Source organism: Scomber japonicus, chromosome 9 (assembly GCF_027409825.1).
Source record: "Scomber japonicus isolate fScoJap1 chromosome 9, fScoJap1.pri, whole genome shotgun sequence".
Taxonomy (NCBI): domain Eukaryota; kingdom Metazoa; phylum Chordata; class Actinopteri; order Scombriformes; family Scombridae; genus Scomber; species Scomber japonicus.
The window spans coordinates 19,145,837-19,163,970 of record NC_070586.1 but is presented as its reverse complement, the minus strand read 5'-3'; the positions used below and the strand labels follow the sequence as shown (position 1 = coordinate 19,163,970).

The 18,134-nt window shown below is 38.4% G+C and overlaps 1 protein-coding gene across 1 annotated transcript in view; it reads left to right on the top strand.

Annotated features, from left to right (window-relative positions):
* grid2 (glutamate receptor, ionotropic, delta 2) overlaps positions 1-18,134 on the top strand; it is a 537,845-nt gene that overhangs the window by 93,411 nt on the left and 426,300 nt on the right. Inside the window, exon 2 of the mRNA XM_053326218.1 lies at positions 10,061-10,216. Within this exon, the coding sequence (XP_053182193.1) occupies positions 10,061-10,216 (156 nt within the window). The remainder of the gene's footprint in view (positions 1-10,060; positions 10,217-18,134) is intronic.

The following is an 18,134-nucleotide window of genomic DNA, read 5'->3' as shown; positions in this document are numbered from 1 at the left end:
AGAAAAAGGAGCAAATTAGTAAGACAGTTAATGAAAGAGAAAGAAGTAGATAAGACACACTCAGTGCATTAGCAATGATGCATTAGTATTGCTAAATTGATCAGGGGTCATCTGTTAGTGGTTATTTAGAACTGTATCAGGCTTGTTAATGAAAGAAATATACCCTTGTGCCTGTGTGTTGGGGCATGTGTGCCTGCACACATTTCTGTTGATATATCCAACAGTGTGCTTGTGCATAGTCTGTGTCCACTTGTGTGTGCCATGTATTACTGTAGATGTGCGAGGGAATATGCTGCTTTACCCAGCTGCAGCAGAGGAGCACGGGTGCTGCAGTATCACCAAGGACAGCAAAGAGGACTATTTAACTACCGAATTGCTTCAGTGATGATGAATAAAACACCTTCCAGAATCTGTGATGGGTGTAGAGGCCAAGGAAGACAGGAGAGAAGAGCAAACTGGGGTGAAAAAGAGCTATGGGCAAGGAGACGAAAGGGATGAGATGAGATGAAGGAAGACATCAGAGAAAGGTGGGCGGGAGTGAAAGGAATGCCAGGCAGATATGGGATGAGAGGATAGTAGGTGAGGTTGGAGGAGAGAAAAAAAGTGCTTGTGTATGTGTGAAGGGGGTAAAGGACAATACTGTGATGAAAGGATAAAGATGACAAGGGGAGAGAGGAGAAGAAGGTCTGTGAGATGGAATTACAGAAAAATATGAAGGAGAGCAGTGTGATGGAGGAGAAAGCTAGGGATGGAAAGAGACAAAGAGGAGGAGAGTTCAGAAGTTTTTGAGTTATAAATATAGTGAATTGAGAAGAGGATAGGATTTGATTGCAGAGGATTGAATAGGGCCACGGAAGGAATATACAAGTCTAAAGATGCTGAAGACACGCAGTTTGCAGGGAACATGAGGGCATGAGAGGGGAGATCCTACAAAATCCTTCCCTACTGAAATATAATATGACATTCATGATGTGTACAAATCTAGAGCCTCTTACCAGCACTTCAGGCAAAATCCTCCCAAATGTTCAGCATTAATCAGGACACTGAGCTTAAAGATTCAAGGTGCTTAAAAACGACTGGCTTCTTGCTTTAAAACCAGATTTGAGGGTGCAGTTCTTATATGGTTTGATTCACATTTAACAAAATGAAAGAGCAACACCCCACCTACTGTCAATAGCACATATTTAACTTTACTGCACTCTTATGCTCAACTTTAGATTCTGAAGTTTAGATAGTTCTGAATTCCACATGTTCTCCATTGATTACAGTTCAATATGAAAACAAAACACCACTTGCACATATGGATCTTGGTTGAGAGAGGTAATCCACATTGTACAATTACTTGGCTTTTATTTTATTTTTTTCGTCTTGTTGCCAGTGGCAACATCATTGCATGGTAATGTAGCAAATCTCTAATTTTTTTGAAAATCCTGTTCCACTTCACTCTTATTCATATCAATAATGTTTGATGCTGGCTGCCTGCCCTTCAGGTTTTATTCTCCAGACAGTATAGTTCATGCTACACCAATCATTTTCAGCGCCTGACCCTCAGAAGTTGAAACTTTCCATCAGCACATAAATGTACCAGCAGGGAACTGCCCTCAAAGTACTAAGACTTTTTAACTGCATTGGCGCACAATTACAACATATCTTTCAAAGAAAGTATAGATGAATACACACTTGTTGTGATGGATTATAGATCTTTTCTCGTTGATTTTCATAATGTTATAAAAGCAGCTGTCTGGTTCTAAAAGAAAATGTTGGATCATTTACACAAATGCTCACATCCGTTGCCCCTGTCTCTGTCACACACACACGTGCATGCACACATGCACATGCACATGCACACACACACGCACACACACACACGCACACACACACACACACACACACACACACAGCATGCCTTCAAGCATGTCAAGGCCCTCCAAGCCAGGGCAAATTTACTTGGATTAAATGTCACAGCCAGGGTGTCACATTGAACCAGGAAGGACAGAGTTGGAGAGGATGAGGGCATTGAGCAGGATGAATGAGTTAAGTGATGCTTAAGTAGATAGCAGCCTGAAGAGAGAGAAGTAGGAAATAAGAGAGGGAGGTAAGCAAGGAGATGGAGAGAATTGGGGAGTATAAGTGAGGGAAGTTGAGATATATGAGGAGAGAAAAGGAAAATGGGTTGAAGGGGAATGAGGGCATGGCAAAGGAGCAATGCAGAGGAGGAGCACAATGACTAGGTAGAAGAGAACTATGAAGCAGAACAGCAGAACAAAGAATATGAGGTGAGGTTGTTTTATTAAAAGGAAGAAAAGAAGAGACAGATGGAAAAAGAAAAAGGTTAAAAGTAAGAGGCAGGCTGAAATGTAGAGGGAATGAGAATGAGGGATGAAGGAAGTTGAAAAAAGAGGTATTTCTTGATTATTCAGAGCTGCAAAGCAAGAAGTTAATGGCGTAATCTAAAGGATAATACAGCAGGGTAACAAATGCAGTAATCATTGTACTGTCAAGGCTATACACGGTTACATAGAAACTTGTTCATTGAGAAGGTACATCTCTATCAGCCCAATTATTATTTACTTATACCTTGGCTAGGACTGAGACATACTCTAACATCTGGCTCCCTGCCATCAGCTCTGCTGTTTTAAGATCTTCTGCAACCCTGGCTGGCCTGGAGCTGAGTCAGCTGTGGTTTGCAAACGAGCTGGACCTTGCCAAAACAGGCCAAGAGCTGACAAGAGGAACAGAAAAAATTAAAAAGAAAAAAATGGTGCTGTCAATTGTCCGCCCTTTACTTTGCTACATGTGCACTCAGGGACTGAATCTTAACGTGCCTTAGATTAATTGGTTATTTCCAAATTGTGTTCAGCTTGCTCACTAATGAATGGAGACACAAAACAAATCCTCCACCTACTCAAAGAATGATTATTTGTGTGGGAGGAAGCAAAGCCCTGGATATCTACAGTAGGTCGCTACAAAGAGTCAGGCTATCTACATAAGTCGAGGGGAAGAGGTATGACAGGGAAAGAGACATGGCAGAGATAACGATGACCTTGACAAAGCTTTGTGTGACAATGTGACAAAGGACTGGGGTGCTGCTGATGGCTGGGTTCCCTTTTACTCTCAGTGGAAAAGGGAAATATAGTTTTGACATTAAAAATGCATTTTGATAACATTTGTAGTGAGAAATGTGCATTTTATTTATTTATTTATCTTTGTTCATTGAATTTATGATGTTTTGTGACAATTATTATGGAGATTCTTTCAGGACTTTCTGTTGTTGCTATGGTGGCAGCTATGGATGGCCAACCCTGATCTATACATCACATATATGGACACAAATTTTCCATTGATTTCTCAACACAATTTCAAAGTCTGCATGACTTTGAAATCGTCATGTATTTCACTTGGACTATTTCATGCACCAAGTCAGGTGGGACTCCGGAGCACAGCAGCTATTGTTTTTTATTGTCTGTTATTCATTTTTTTAACTATAACTGCTGCATCACATAACATTTAATCACAAGATTTTATCCTTGCTTTTATTCCTTTGTTTTAATTTTATGATTCTGGTGCAGTCCAGTGGGCAGACTGGATCAGCCTCTGACTGGAAGTGGCCTATTTTCCTCACGTTGTTAAAGTTAAATTTTAATGATCTCTTGACACATGAAAGTGTTCTTGATAACTCAGCAATATGATAGGTTAATGTGTACTGAAGAGAATTATGGCCATTGTGGAGAAAAAAAAGGGAGTTCTGACATTTTTCTCAGAATTCTGAGTTTAAAGTCAGAATTCTGAGATTTCTACAACTTGATTTCTGCCGTGAATGTGAAGGCTATCAGTTTCTGAGAAAAAAATGTTTTGTCCATTTTTCATAGCATAAGGCTACAGAAGAGCATTTTGTTGTGGGCATGCTCAACTACTGTTTTGGATTGTCTGCTGCTCCATTTCATTTGAAATTGCTGCCAGTCCACTGCAACTTGAATCCATATTCACTATCTCTGCTAAGAAAAGGCATCTAAAAGGATATGACTGTAAAATGTGAAGTTACTCAACAAAATATATATGTTTCAGTGATATCTAACTATCGTAAAATATTGCATTTTCTTATGACAATAAGAGAATGACAGCCATAGTTAGTCTTTGTTTACGCAGAAAGAAGCATGACAGTCACATGAAAGCACATGCCTGATAACAGACCTATTGGGCTCCCTGAACATTAGCTCACTGAAATAAATGGGTGATAACAGCCTCCTGCACCTACTAGTTGGCCAGTAGCTTCCTACTAGCCCATATATTCATGACAGATGTGTGATGATAACACCCATTCAATAGACTGATAACGGTAAAATCGGTGGGGCTACAAATTCAGCACAGAAAATCATATGGACAATGCTTGTCAGGGATGATTCAGTATTTTGAGTATACCCACTGCTGTATCAACAGTCAAGACTGTAAAATATATAATATAATATAATGTATAATATTAGATCTGTAAGCCACTGGCTTGCTCTACTCTTCATCCTCCCTCTCTCTCCCTCACACACACGCACAAACAAACATGCACACACACACACACAACATACACATTAATTTTAAACTGTCCTCCAAAGTGTCAAAACATACTCCCTTGTAGCTCTCACTGATGTAAATAACAGTCTGTTTGTCTGTTATCCCATCTATGTGTGTGTGAATGTTTGTTCGAGGACATTTAACGCCGTGGGACGATAACCTCCCCTGTTCATCACCATCATCACTCAGCGCCACTGCTACCTTGCTTTCATCATCACACTGAGACGGCAACACTTTGGTCCAGCCTTGTCAAAATCAGCCATATATCACGTGTGTGTGTGTGTGTGTGTGTGTGTGTGTGTGTGTGTGTGTGTGTGTGTGTGAGAATTCCTCCTTCCTCCATAGTAATTATCCTTATCAGTCTGTCAGTGGTCATGTCACATTGCTGCCATCAGCTGCAACTTCAACAACACGTGTTTGAGTTTGTTTGAGAGACAGAGGAATGATTCCTGGTAGTTTTTTTCCGAAATTGTCAGTGCCCTGTTTAGAGTTGTCTCTTTGAAAGAGAGAGGCAGCTGGATATATGTGAAGATGGGAAAAAGTAAATAGAGAGGGGGGGATTTTAACAATAGAGAAGAGTTTGAGTGAATAAAAATAAAAGGGCAGGAGGCATGTGTACTCACAGTCAGATGGAGAGGGATTTTGCGGAGCTCATAGCTGTTTCACTTTTAAAAAAAGGAAACAGGTGGCAGCCTCAGAACTGTCAGTCTATGAGATTGAGTGTCAAGAAACTAATTCTGTTTTAAGTGTTTAACATTTGTCATTTTCATGACCTCCTCTGTCCGTGTTGCCCTCCTCTTTTACCATGAAATAATTTTTAATAATCATTCCCTCCCTCATGCTGAATGATTATGCTGAGAAGGAGCTGGCTTAATTACTGGGTCTACTACTGGGTACATAATAACTCTGCATTGGATGATGTACCATCTTATTTTTTTTCCATCTTAATTTGTTCATTTGATAAGGAAATTGAGCTGTGTTTGGTGTGTTCAACAATGTGCCTTTGTCTGCCTGAATGCCATTGTTTTCATTTCCAGGCCAACTGGATAAAAGCTTATAAAAACAATATAATATCTTCATATTAGAAAGCAGTGATTATATGATTATGATACACTGCCTGGCCACAACAAAAGTTGCCATCAAAAAAAAAGGTCACACACTAATTTTTCGTTGGACTGCCTTTAGCTTTGATTACGGCATGCATATCTCAAATATTCTCAATGGGGTTAAGGTCTGGACTCTAACAGTTGTGTCTGCATATTATATATGCATGATATATCATATAAAATGTAAAAAACCTCAAACCAAAAAAAAAAACAACAACCAAAAAAAACTTCTTCTTAAACTAATGGAAATCAGAATATTAAGTAAGAAAGTACATGGCTCAGTGTACCATGGCAGAAATACAGCTAATTCATAAGAACCAGGAAGCCCAGCTTGGTCACATATTGCATACGCATTATTGCATTATTGCATGTTTTTTTTGTTGCCTGATTTGGAAACTGCTTAATAATGTTTAGATACTTTGATCCCTTGCATGATAATTAAATGGCAAAGAGAATATGATGATGATTGCACGACTGAAGGTAATGCTTTTGACAATTTTAAAATTACAAGGGGAAAAAGCTAGAAATATTTGATGTAAGTGCAGCTCTTTTCTTCTTTACAGAAATGAAAATGAAATACCATTCATAAAAATAATAAAATAATATATAAAAACTAACATTACTGATATGCTGAACTGATATTTCTATGAGTACAATGACAGATTGTAGAAGAAAATTCTCCTGACATATTAGTCAGTTATTTGTGCATCTTAGTGACTTCAGGCTCCTCGTTTTTCTTTAGTGTTTAACTTTAGCGTCCTCAATCCATCCCCAGGGGTTGTTTGGCAGTAAGTAGTGAAACAAGATATTTATTGCCTCTTTATCAATGCAAACGAACTAGGTAATTAATACCAAACACTTGACCATTGGCAGACATTCTATCAATACCTCTCAGCCAAAGAATTTGGGATCTCTTTTGGATGCTGCATCCATTCAAATTGATGAAGGTTGTTGATGATGGTGTTGTCATGAAAGGGATGGTTTGGAAATAGGTCTCTGATTTAGTGTTGCTGCCCACACACTGTGTGCGTGTGTGTGTCAGGGTCTATTTGTGCATGTGTGTGTATGTGTGCCCGCCCTTGGGGCGTCTGTGTAAAGCAAGATCCTGTGCTTTTATTTTCTGGTTGATTTATGTTGTGACATTTGCCTTTGCGTTCACTGTCACATTTTGTGTTGTGCACGTACATGTACATCTGTGTGTGACTGTTGTAAATCAGTATGCAGTGTTGTTGTTCTAAAAAGGCAGGGAACAGTCACTCATTCTTCTTTCTCCTTCCTTTCTTCACTTTCTTCCTGTCGCAGACATTCAGTATATATGGATTTCCTTTTTTTCCATTATATAAGAATAACTAAATACATATGAGAAAATTTGGTGCATGGCAACTTTTCCAGCATATGTTTGTGATACACACATTCAACATTGCCAAAGTTCATAAATGAGGATGAAAGTTCCCCCATGTTTCATAAGAGTTAAGATCTTTTATCCATACCTTGAGCCATTGAAGGATGTTTTTTTAGGATGATTTAAATCAGTTTCATAGACACATCAATTTCTGTCATCTGCAGTTTTTTCATACCTCTGATTCTCTGTCTGTTTATGATTACGATGAAAGAGTATGATTTTTAATCACATACAGGTGGCTGATAAATCACTGCACAGATGCAAGAGTTATCTAACAGAAAGATAGAAAAGGAAGAGTATGGGGTTAAGAGATCATGGATGAGAGAAGAGGAAAAAAGATTACTGAAAAATAGCTATATCAAGGCAATATGACATTTTTACATCCTGTCATGGTGGTTGTTGTCACCAGACCTCAAAAATAAGAACAAAACACAACATATCCTATACAATGAGATTGGTGATTGGTACTCTCTATCTACAGTATGCAGCTTTTAACATGTCTGGAAGCATGACTGAGGTTACTATGGCAACCCCACTGTGAAGCTCAGATTAAAAGAGTCATTATAGTTTTTTCTGCTATTCTTTGATTTTTTGAATACATTCTTTTCACCAATGTTAATGTATTTCAGACCAGAGTGTAAAATACACAAATCTCAAGTGCTCTGACACAAGTTATAAATGTCTCCACCTTTTGTCTGATTTCCTCTCCAAAGCATTAGCTCCTCTCCTTTCTTTTTTCTCCTCTCCTCTCCTTTCTTTTTTCTCCTCTCCTCTCCTCTCCTCTCCTCTCCTCTCCTGTCCTCTCCTCTCGCCTCCTCTCCTCTCCTCTCCTCTCCTCTCCTCTCCTCTCCTCTCCTCTCCTCTCCTCTCCTCTCCTCTCTGCTGTCCTTCCACACAAGCCAACATTGTCTTCTTGTGACACAGAGCTAATTTAAAATATGTACAAATCGTTCTCCAGCAGTGTCATCTTCAAGCTGATTGGAACCCCATTCATAATTTATCGCTAATGGAATAGTTAATAAGTCTTTGTGTTTCACACTTTATCACTTTGTCCTGGTCCATTTGTCTCACCTCATCTAAACTGTATGATTATAAAACAACCAAGACTCAATCAGTGGGAGGGTATTTACAGTTGCCAATTGCTGATGAATCAAATTATTGAAGGATGCATATTTCATGAGACTTTTTAATGAAGAGGCAGTTAGTGTACCATTCCTAGTTGCATTCAGAGAGCAGTTGGTTTTGATTTCGAAGAAGAAGAAGAAGAAGAAGAAGAAGAAGAAGAAGAAGAAGAAGAAGAAGAAGAAGTTTTTTGGAGGGTGTCTTACAAATATGTGTTAAAAATAATTGTCCCTCAGAAGTTTACATATTGACAGTTCAACACAATACGAATCAGGTTTCTCCTCATTTTGTTATGATTTAGTTACATTTACTGTTTTAGGCTGTTTGTGTTACGATTACTTGCAAAGGGCATACCTGACACTTTTCTAATTAAATAAGCAGAATAGTGGATCAGGTACATCCTTGGAATGAGAATACCTATCTTTATCTGATTTTTTTTTCAAGATTCATTTTTCTTAAGTACTGCACGTTACACTACCAAGACAGGATTTCTTTTTCAGTAAGTTTAGTCTCTCTGGGAATTCAGACCATAACCTTTGCGGTATTAGCAGCAGACTATACTCATTGAACTATACAAGACCAATTACAGCAACAGTCTCCTAAATGTGGTACAAAACAGCCCTCAGCCAATGTAGCCATCCTGGTTATTAATGAAATTTGCAACCTGTGTCTTGCACACACACACACACACACACACACACACACACACACACACACACACACACACACACACACACACACACACACACACACACACACACACCCCACACAATATGAGGCTTATTTTCTGGTCAGTGAAATACAGTTAGTAGTGCTTCACTGCACTGGCTTAGACAATTAGTAGCCCAATGGATTCAGGGGATGAACTGGGTTGAAATGAGAGGCTAAAAGGGAAGAAAGGAAGAGAAAGATAACACATAGTTAATTGTGTGTAACAGACCAAATCTCTACCAGCCAGTCAATACCCCACATTGCCTTTCCTCTGTCTCTTAAACACTGCAGGTTGACATTCATTTTAATGATCAACTCAGTACTGACCAGTGGGAACTGTATCTACCACTACAGACATTGGCACTTGTCAGGTTTTTTTCTTTTTCCACTGCTCTTTGTGCTGCTACTGTTTTGGCTGAGTCAGTGCGCCCTTTGGCAGCATTTGACCTTAGAATGAACAGCGATGTCAACCCATTTCACCCTCACTTCTCCCGTCTTTCTCATGCTGGGTCCAAACAGAGGGGCCAGATCCTTTAAGCCCACAGTTCTTAACTGAGCACACCGTAAGAGAAGAAAGGTTCTTCCACATATTATAAAAATTGCTTTTTTCCCACAAGTTTCAAAAGCACAACTGTTGCAGCTTTGCAGTCCTCATATATGTTTGTATATGTAAACATATAAATGCATATGTATATATAGGTGTGTATATGTATGATCTGTTGTTTGAAGGAATAATAATTGGTCAAAGCACATTCACCTGTAAAGTCCAGAAATACAATGTTTGTGTTCAGATGGCAATCAGTACATATATCACATGAACTAGACCGATGAGAAGACATCTGCAGTATGTAAATGATGGATAATCATTCATATTATCAACTGGAATATGTTAGTAATACATTTTAGATAAATGTTGTAGGGGTGTAACATGAAACCTTACCAGTTCACATTTTGTATACATTGTCAGTTGTTGTTGTCGACTTCTTGATGATAAGGCAAGCATGGAGCAAAATGTTTCTTTTTCTTTCTTTTCAAGGATCTAGCCTCATAATGTTAACTGTATTTCAGTTGTTTTTTTAAAACGTATTCCACACGTCCCTTATGACGTATGAGTAAAAGTTTCCTCTTTTCCTTTCTGCTTCCTCCTTTTCGATAGGCGCCATCTTTGACGAGTCAGCACGGAAAGATGATGAGGTGTTTCGCCTTGCAGTTGCAGATCTCAACTTGAACAATGAGATCTTGGAGACAGAGAAGATCACCATCTCTGTAGAGTTCGTTGATGGGAACAATCCCTTCCAAGCTGTGCAAGAAGGTAGGATAATGATATGACATGTCTTTGGAGTTACACATTTGTGCCTGGAAGCAACAGGGCCCAACATGTGTATTAGTTTCAAAGTCCAAATCTTTTCAAATTTATTTTGTGTTGACATAAATAAAAGAGGAAATCAGTTTGCCTGGGCATGGTTTAGACTGACTGAAATGAAAAGAACCTTTTGCAACCTTCATCCCTTCAGTTTCCAAATTACCCTTTTGATGAAACATGCAACAATTGAGATTTTTTTTCAACCCTTTTTTAGCTCAGCTCTGTGGTTTGTCAGCCATTTCAACAGTTTTTGAAATGTGCATTTACCCTGAGTACTTCCAAATGGCATTCTTAATCAAAACTGAATACATGCAAATTACCCATTTTACAATAGCATGAATAGATTTCTTTCTTTTGTTGAAAATGGTAAAAGTGTAGCAAGCTTAGAGTGTGCACATTTCTAATGAAGTTTAAACTGACATTACAAACATAAATTTATACATTTTATAATTATTATTATGATTTTATACATATTGTACTAAAATTTAGTATAAAACTTCTCAGTAGGATAATAGTCTCTCACAGTCATGAACAATTCCATGTCAAGGCACAATAGAGAATGCGCTGATTCCAGACCAATTTGATGTTGAGGTTTTTCTGCACGGCTTATTGCCATGCATCACACAGTCAGCTGAGTATGGGAATTTGGGGTTTTTTTTGTTCACTCTTTCTTATCTTTGTTTACTTTTTGTCAGCAGATAAGTTGGTTGACAGCCAGTTTATTTAACAAAAATACAGTTTGATTTATAAATTTACTCTGTAATGTTAATGCATGCAAGTCAAATAGTGGATACTCTTGTCTAGAAAGCTAATTTTCACTCTTGTGTACATATGTTTGGATATGCAAAAGCATGCCTGTCAAAGAGTTGTATAATATAGTTGCTGATTTACAACCGCATCCAATAGTCTTGTCTCTACACTGATGCTACACTGTAATTTTTAAGAACTTTTTATGAGGTCAGTAACCTTCTTGTGGTGCTCTAGTACAACAAATCATTTTCAATTGATATACTAATCTGACTACTTTATCAAAAACTCCTTAGGTGTAGAAGTGCAGCATTAGACATTACACACAAGAAACAGTTTTGTTTTTAATGAATGAGGTCAGCAGTGCATTTGAGGACTGCAGGAGTATTGTGCTATTTTAGCCCTTGTTTTTATTGACATGTACTGGGTAAACATAATTGCCCAGTACATTTATCAAATTTTACCAGGTTTAGAGTGTGTTTGCACTGCATCTGCCCATATTCACATAAAGCAAATGTAATAAATACGTGCTGAGAATACAATTCATACTGTTTTGTTTTGATGCAAGTTTCTGTTGATGAGTTATTGTGCCACAGGATAAAGACAAATAGATCTCAAAGAAGGACATTTTGAAACATCTATTGAAAAGGATACCACATATTTAACAGTGATCTGGTGCAAAAACCCACAGCAGTTTTAATATCATACATAATGCAACATGCAGCCATACACAAAATAAGTTCCTATTTCCCCTTCTTCTCGCAACACAATAACACACAGTCATGTAGAGAATGACTTGAAGAGCAATAGTTGTTCAAAAATTATTTGTCAAATATACCATTTCAAAATGAATGTTGGAATAATCTTTATGGAGTCTATTTTTCACAACTTGAAGGCATTATAAACTTAAGGCAGGGCATAATTTTAGTGTAGTGCTTTTTGATCAAAGATGATAACATAATAAGTCAATTGATCAGTGGACAGTGTGAGTACTCACTTCTTTCACATATTCCAAAACAGGAAACAATAAATCCTGAGCTTTCAGTGGCACCTTCACTTTTGTCTCTGTGCATGCTAAAAAACACACCAAATTTGGCAGGCACATCAGGTATGGCCAAAAATTAGATAAAATGGAAAAACAAACAACGTCAAGCTCTCTAGCGCCACCTAGAAACACTCAATTTTTTGTCTTGTCAAGACCTACAAATCACACGCTGACACCCCTGACCTAAATCCAATCCAATTTGCTGTTACATGTGGGATTTTCGATGATTTTTGGCCTCCTACAAACGTTATCTTGTCCGAGGGCTGGTTTGAATTTTAGAAGCCCTCAAAGGTCAAGTGCCCAAAAACCCTCACCAAAACTCTCCCATAGACAATGAATGGGAGAAGAGTCTAATGCCACTTTGACCCTAAATTTTACCACCTAAACATACTCCAGGACAGACCAAATTCATCAAGCACATCAGGCCTGGCCATAAATTTGATAAAATGGAAAACTTAATCCCAAAAGTGCCAAAATTTGCTCTCTAGAGCCACCTAGAAACACTAAAATCGAGACTTATCGAGACCTACAAATCATGTGCTGACACCCCTGATCTAAATCCAACAGGAAGTGCACATTTTGCCTTTTTAAATGTATGATTTTTGACGATTTTTCAGGCATTTCAAAATATATACATATTTTCAGCTACAGACTCCATTAAAACGTCAGAATGTAGCACAAGTCTCATCTATAGATGTGTGTAATTTGGTCTGGCTATGTTTATACTTTTGATTTGCGGACCCACATGTGCACCTTGTTCCTCTCCCATTCAATCCTAAATCTCCATGTCTGTGCATGCTCTGTCCTCATGCTGTCCAGTCGTTAACTACATGGCAACGTGTGTGTGAATTGTGTGTGTGTGTGTGTGTGTGTGTGTGTGTGTGTGTGTGTGTGTGTGTGTGTGTGTGTGTGTGTGTGTGTGTGTGGTGTGTGTGTGTGTGTGTGTGTGTGTGTACAGCTGGCTCATTTGTGCTCTGCAGTCATCCAGATTCATTGTGGTCTTAGTGTGCCAACCCAGTGGAGAAAACGTGTAATGATTCATGATACCTGATAAGAAAAAAGGGGTCTCGGTTTTCTGTTTGTAGTTCAAATTTATTGACTGTATTATGTTTTTAGATATCTGTGCAGTCTGTCAGCTATAAGTCTAGATCAAACATAAATTACAAGAGCATGACCTACAAACATATCGACAGGTTTCACTGGACATAAGTTCCTCTCCCTGTTTGACTCAAAGTGTTGGCAGTCATTTCAGTTGCTCAGTCTACATTAAATGTCTACACAGAGAGAGAGAGAGAGAGAGAGAGAGAGAGATAGAGAGAGAGAGAGAGAGAGAGAGAGAGAGAGGAGAGAGAGAGAGTAGAGAGAGAGAGAGACGAGAGAGAGAGAGAGAGAGAGAGAGAGAGAGAGAGATGAGATAGAGAGAGAGAGAGAGAGAGAGAGAGAGAGAGATAGAGAGAGAGAGGTATATCTACTTATTGCAGTGTCCGATAATAACCGGGTCTGAAGGATCTAAATGCCGCTTGCAGCTTTATTATGGAATTGTTTTTGTCTTTGATAGTCATTCAAGTGCCTTTGTGAAGTAGGTAAAAGAAAGCCCCCACATATCTGCTTCCAGGAAGCTTTGCAAAAAATGATATTGGTTTTTCCTTTGAAATGACAGTGTTGACTCATACTTGCAAATTTTTTCAGCGTAGAAAGAAATATTTTCTAAAGAACACAGCCAATCACAGTACCTTTAAAGAAATTATACAAGAAGCACTGTTACAAGTAGGAGTGAACTGACAATCAGGCTATCTTGGATACAGTAGATAAATACAACTGCAGTCCATAAGGGCCTGTAAACATGCTGCATTGAGTTCTAGCCTCTCATAGAGCAACTAGTATGTTTGCACAAAGTTAAAAAGGAGCAGAATGCTCATTGCCCAAAGATCCATGTCAGTGTAAGCCTTTTATGACTGGCCGCCTTTAGCAATCATCAAGTTAATTAATTCAGAATAAAGCAGGATTTACTAAATACAGAAGGCATGCACAGAGGCAAAATCAGCACTTGTTTATGGTGAGATACAGCAGCACATTGTTCGTGTTCTTCGTTTTTAATTTTCTTCCTGTGGAGCTCTTGCTTTATCCAAAAGGAGGCAATTTTAAAGAGAAGTAACATCAAAAACTACAGATACCCTCAAAGAGCAGCCTGTATTGATTTTAAAATATTTTCTATTAATCTTTTCTTGACTGTGACTTACTGTAAATGTCTTAAGCTTTTCTTCTGAACTATAGAGAAGACCCTTTCTTGTATACAACAATAAAGCATAATTTGGAACCACATTCAACAGACCAGATAAGCACACTTGTTAGTGAGTAGCTTTTGATTAATTTTAAGTACAAGTTTTGAAGTTCTAAGGCACAGAATTGCGTATGGTTGCAGCATGGCAGCATGTACAGATTTTTCTTCAGCACACAACATCTCACTGAAGTTGCCATTAAGGCATACAAGTAAGGAACCAGACAGAAAATGATTCACCATCACACATTGTTAACTAATAATAAGTAATGTGACTAAAACAGCTGTTTATCCAGTATTATAAGTAAGGGTCCTGATAAACCTTATAATATATCATTATGTGCTCTTAGCGAAATTGTTTTATTGACTTCAGTTAAACTAAAATCAGTGGATTTAAAGAGGCAACATGAACAATTCCAGAACTTAGTGTCCCTTCAAAGATTTAATTAACTGATAATCAAACACAAAGGACTCGGTATCAACAGCATGCATGCTCTGAAACAAATAAACAAACACACACACACATACAAAGAAACATTATATTATGCTTGGTTGACAGACTGCAGGAAAAAGTAGAGAGGACACATTCATGAGTCTGTTTGCATCTCAGTCAAACATGCAGGCTGAATGCTACAAAATATAAGTGTATCTTGTTGTCAGGGAATAATCTCAGAGGACCTTGGACTGTACATGTATGTCTACATATCTAAGAGCCTTGTTATGGCTATTGCTTTGATTTAAGGGCTCTGCAGTGTTGTTTAACGGTCAGGATGTAAGTCTTTGAAGTCCCAACCTGAGTAGTTCTATTATCTGGGCTCTGTGTGCACATACATGTGTTTATTTCTTATTTATTTTGAGGACAGTGGGCAGCCTGCATCTCAAGTGTCTTATTTATAATATCAGCATTGTGTATAATAAAAACAGCACAGCAGGAGGCTGCTCCCGCTCCGCTTGCTCTTTGACTGAACAGACTGAGCCAATGCATGTTGCCTGAATCCTGCAGTATATGTTGTTTACTGTATTTGTATGGTCCTTACATTGTGTACTTGAAGATGCCCTATGAGCCAGATTTGTTCTCTAACTTCTTTTTTCTCAAACTTCTTCTTCTTTTTTAAATTTTTTGCTAATTGTGCATTTTCTTTTTCTGCAACCTCATACATCACATTCATAAATATAGACATAATTACAACTTGAGCTGCCAGGTACACCACTGTCTAGAAACTGTTGGCTGCTTAGAAAAAGAAACTGAAACTTTGATTGTTTTCTTATGAGCATATTTGTAGTACAGATTTTACCAAGAACAGATTAAATTGATTGTTTTGTTGTTTTGTGCTTGGTATTTCAAAGTTCTCAATGGCAAACTGGCTTTGATTCTCATTTTTGCATCCTCATGACTGATTAGACTCCTGCAGGCCTCCAACTCCCTCAGTCTGTTGACTGATCTGTCCAAATTTGTTGGTGGCACAATGAATGCTTCCCTGTCTTCCTTCTTCCTGGTGCTGAACAGACCGCCTGACTCACCCTCCCACCCACCAAGTCTGCCTGCTGGTCTTTGTATTTGCCCGTCTGCTTGTGTAGTTAGGTGGCTGATAAATTGATTGCCTGTCTCCCTATCTGCCTGTCTATCAGTATATTTGTCTGGCTAACTGGCAACCTGGCCAGCAAATCAATTGTCTTTGTCTCAGTATGTCTGTGGGTTCTGTCACTTTGCTTGGTGTCCTTTTAAGAAGAAACAAGAGGTACGTCATATGAATTAAAAATATTTGAATTGTACATATTAAACTGTTTTTATATGTTGACTGACTATATTGACAGAGAATGACTGATACCCTTTGAACCTAAAAATGACTTGCTAGTGTTTGTTGAAAGTAAGTAGTTATACCTTTTGTAAGAGTCACCTTTCACTAATTTTGATTCAGCTAAGACCAGAGCCATGTACTGTACTGTATATTACAGTCAGCATAAACATTGAAGGTAGCAAAAAAACACCCATGAATATCTTAACAATTAGACGGCCAAGCTAAGCAGCCACGTGGTCAGTGGCGGCATTAAAGGCAGCAGGAATCATATGTCCTGTAAGAGTTAGATACATGAAAGCACAGGTGAAATCTGTGCTGTGACCTTCATTCAGTTTGTGCTCGCAATCTGTGTGTAATTAACATCTATAGAGGTAGTACTGCATTACAGAACCAGCACTTGGGACTGCTTTGACACGTTCTGTGTAAATCAAACTCAATAGTGGGCAAAGTAAAGTTCAATGCTCGGATCAATCTGAGATGACCAGGCTCATAGAATAAATAATAATGTTCTGGTGTTGCATACAAATACTGACTACTAACTTACATGATTTATGAGAATGTAACCTCTAAAAAACATATACAGTATACAGTATGAAGCTTTTACAACCATTGCAGGGACAAGTGAGAGAGAGAGAGCAACAAGTCCACCCAGAAGCTTAGAGCAGAGTGTCTCAGGAAGCGAAGAGAGTAGGGATGGTGTTAATTTGGCTGGTGTCTGACTAGAATATAATATGTTATTAACAGAGTGCAATTATTATGTAGTGCTTGCATGTTTATTGAACATCATGTTCACATCAATGAACTTAAATTAGTTGAAACAAGCTTCACATTTAACAAGCACAACAACACTTTTTCTTAAAAACCCCATTTTGTCCATGAAATAATAGAACCATTATACAGAAGTGAGTAATAAAATATTGCACTTCACAGTAACTATATGTGTAATAATGCAGACTATATAACAACTGAGTGATCCAATGAGAATTTAATTCAAAGGAGTGATTTGTTTAAATTCTTTATCCAAATTGACTGAGTGAGTGAGTGAGTGAGTGAGTGAGTGAGTGAGTGAGTGAGTGAGTGAGTGAGTGAGTGAGTGAGTGAGTGAGTGAGTGAGTGAGTGAGTGAGTGAGTGAGTGAGTGAGTGAGTGAGTGAGTGAGTGAGTGAGTGAGTGAGTGAGTGAGTGAGTGACCAACTGACTGTGTATGTATTTGTGTGTGTACAGGGTTGTCTCAGGAGTGCATGCATAAAGGAGCTTAGATTAAATAACCCCCCCCCCCCCCACACACACCACCACCACCTTCCTCTAGCATTGCACTTAATTGTAGATCTGCTCATGTCACTTATATTCACATTTCACTCCCTATCACCCATCTCCATAGTAACGGGGCTAGACATTACTTAGGGAAAGGGTGGAGTTGTGTGCACTGTGTGTGTGTATGCATGTCAGTGTGTGCCCGTTCATGTCTCCATTGATTAAAGCAATGAGAATCACCTAATTGGATAACAGTCAATGGAAAGGTGGGGGGCGAGGAAATGGAGAGCAGGAGGAGACCACAGGAGGGAGAGAACTCAATAGTTGTCTCAGCTTATTTTTCATCTCAGCTTAGTCTTGACACATAGAGCACACATCTACGTTTATGCACACACTGAGACACACAGATAAAAAAAACAAAAACAAAAAAGTCTCTACTTTAGCAAGAAGTTGTGTAGACCAAAAACTGCATAGAGCCTCCTTGCATGGATGACCCTAACAATAACCCTTTTAGTATATTGTTTCTATACTTTGTCTCTCATAGTAGAGTGTGGAGTCCCTATCAAAATGAAATGAGGAGTAATTTAAAATGACTATTATTTAATGCACTAAAAGAGATAAACTCATCCGAATGACTAATCTAAGCATATGATTCATCCCCTTAATGACTCATACTGGGAGTGTGCAGAGTAGACAATTGCAAAAATCAGTACTAAATCAGGAACAAAAATCTTTCCTGATGTTG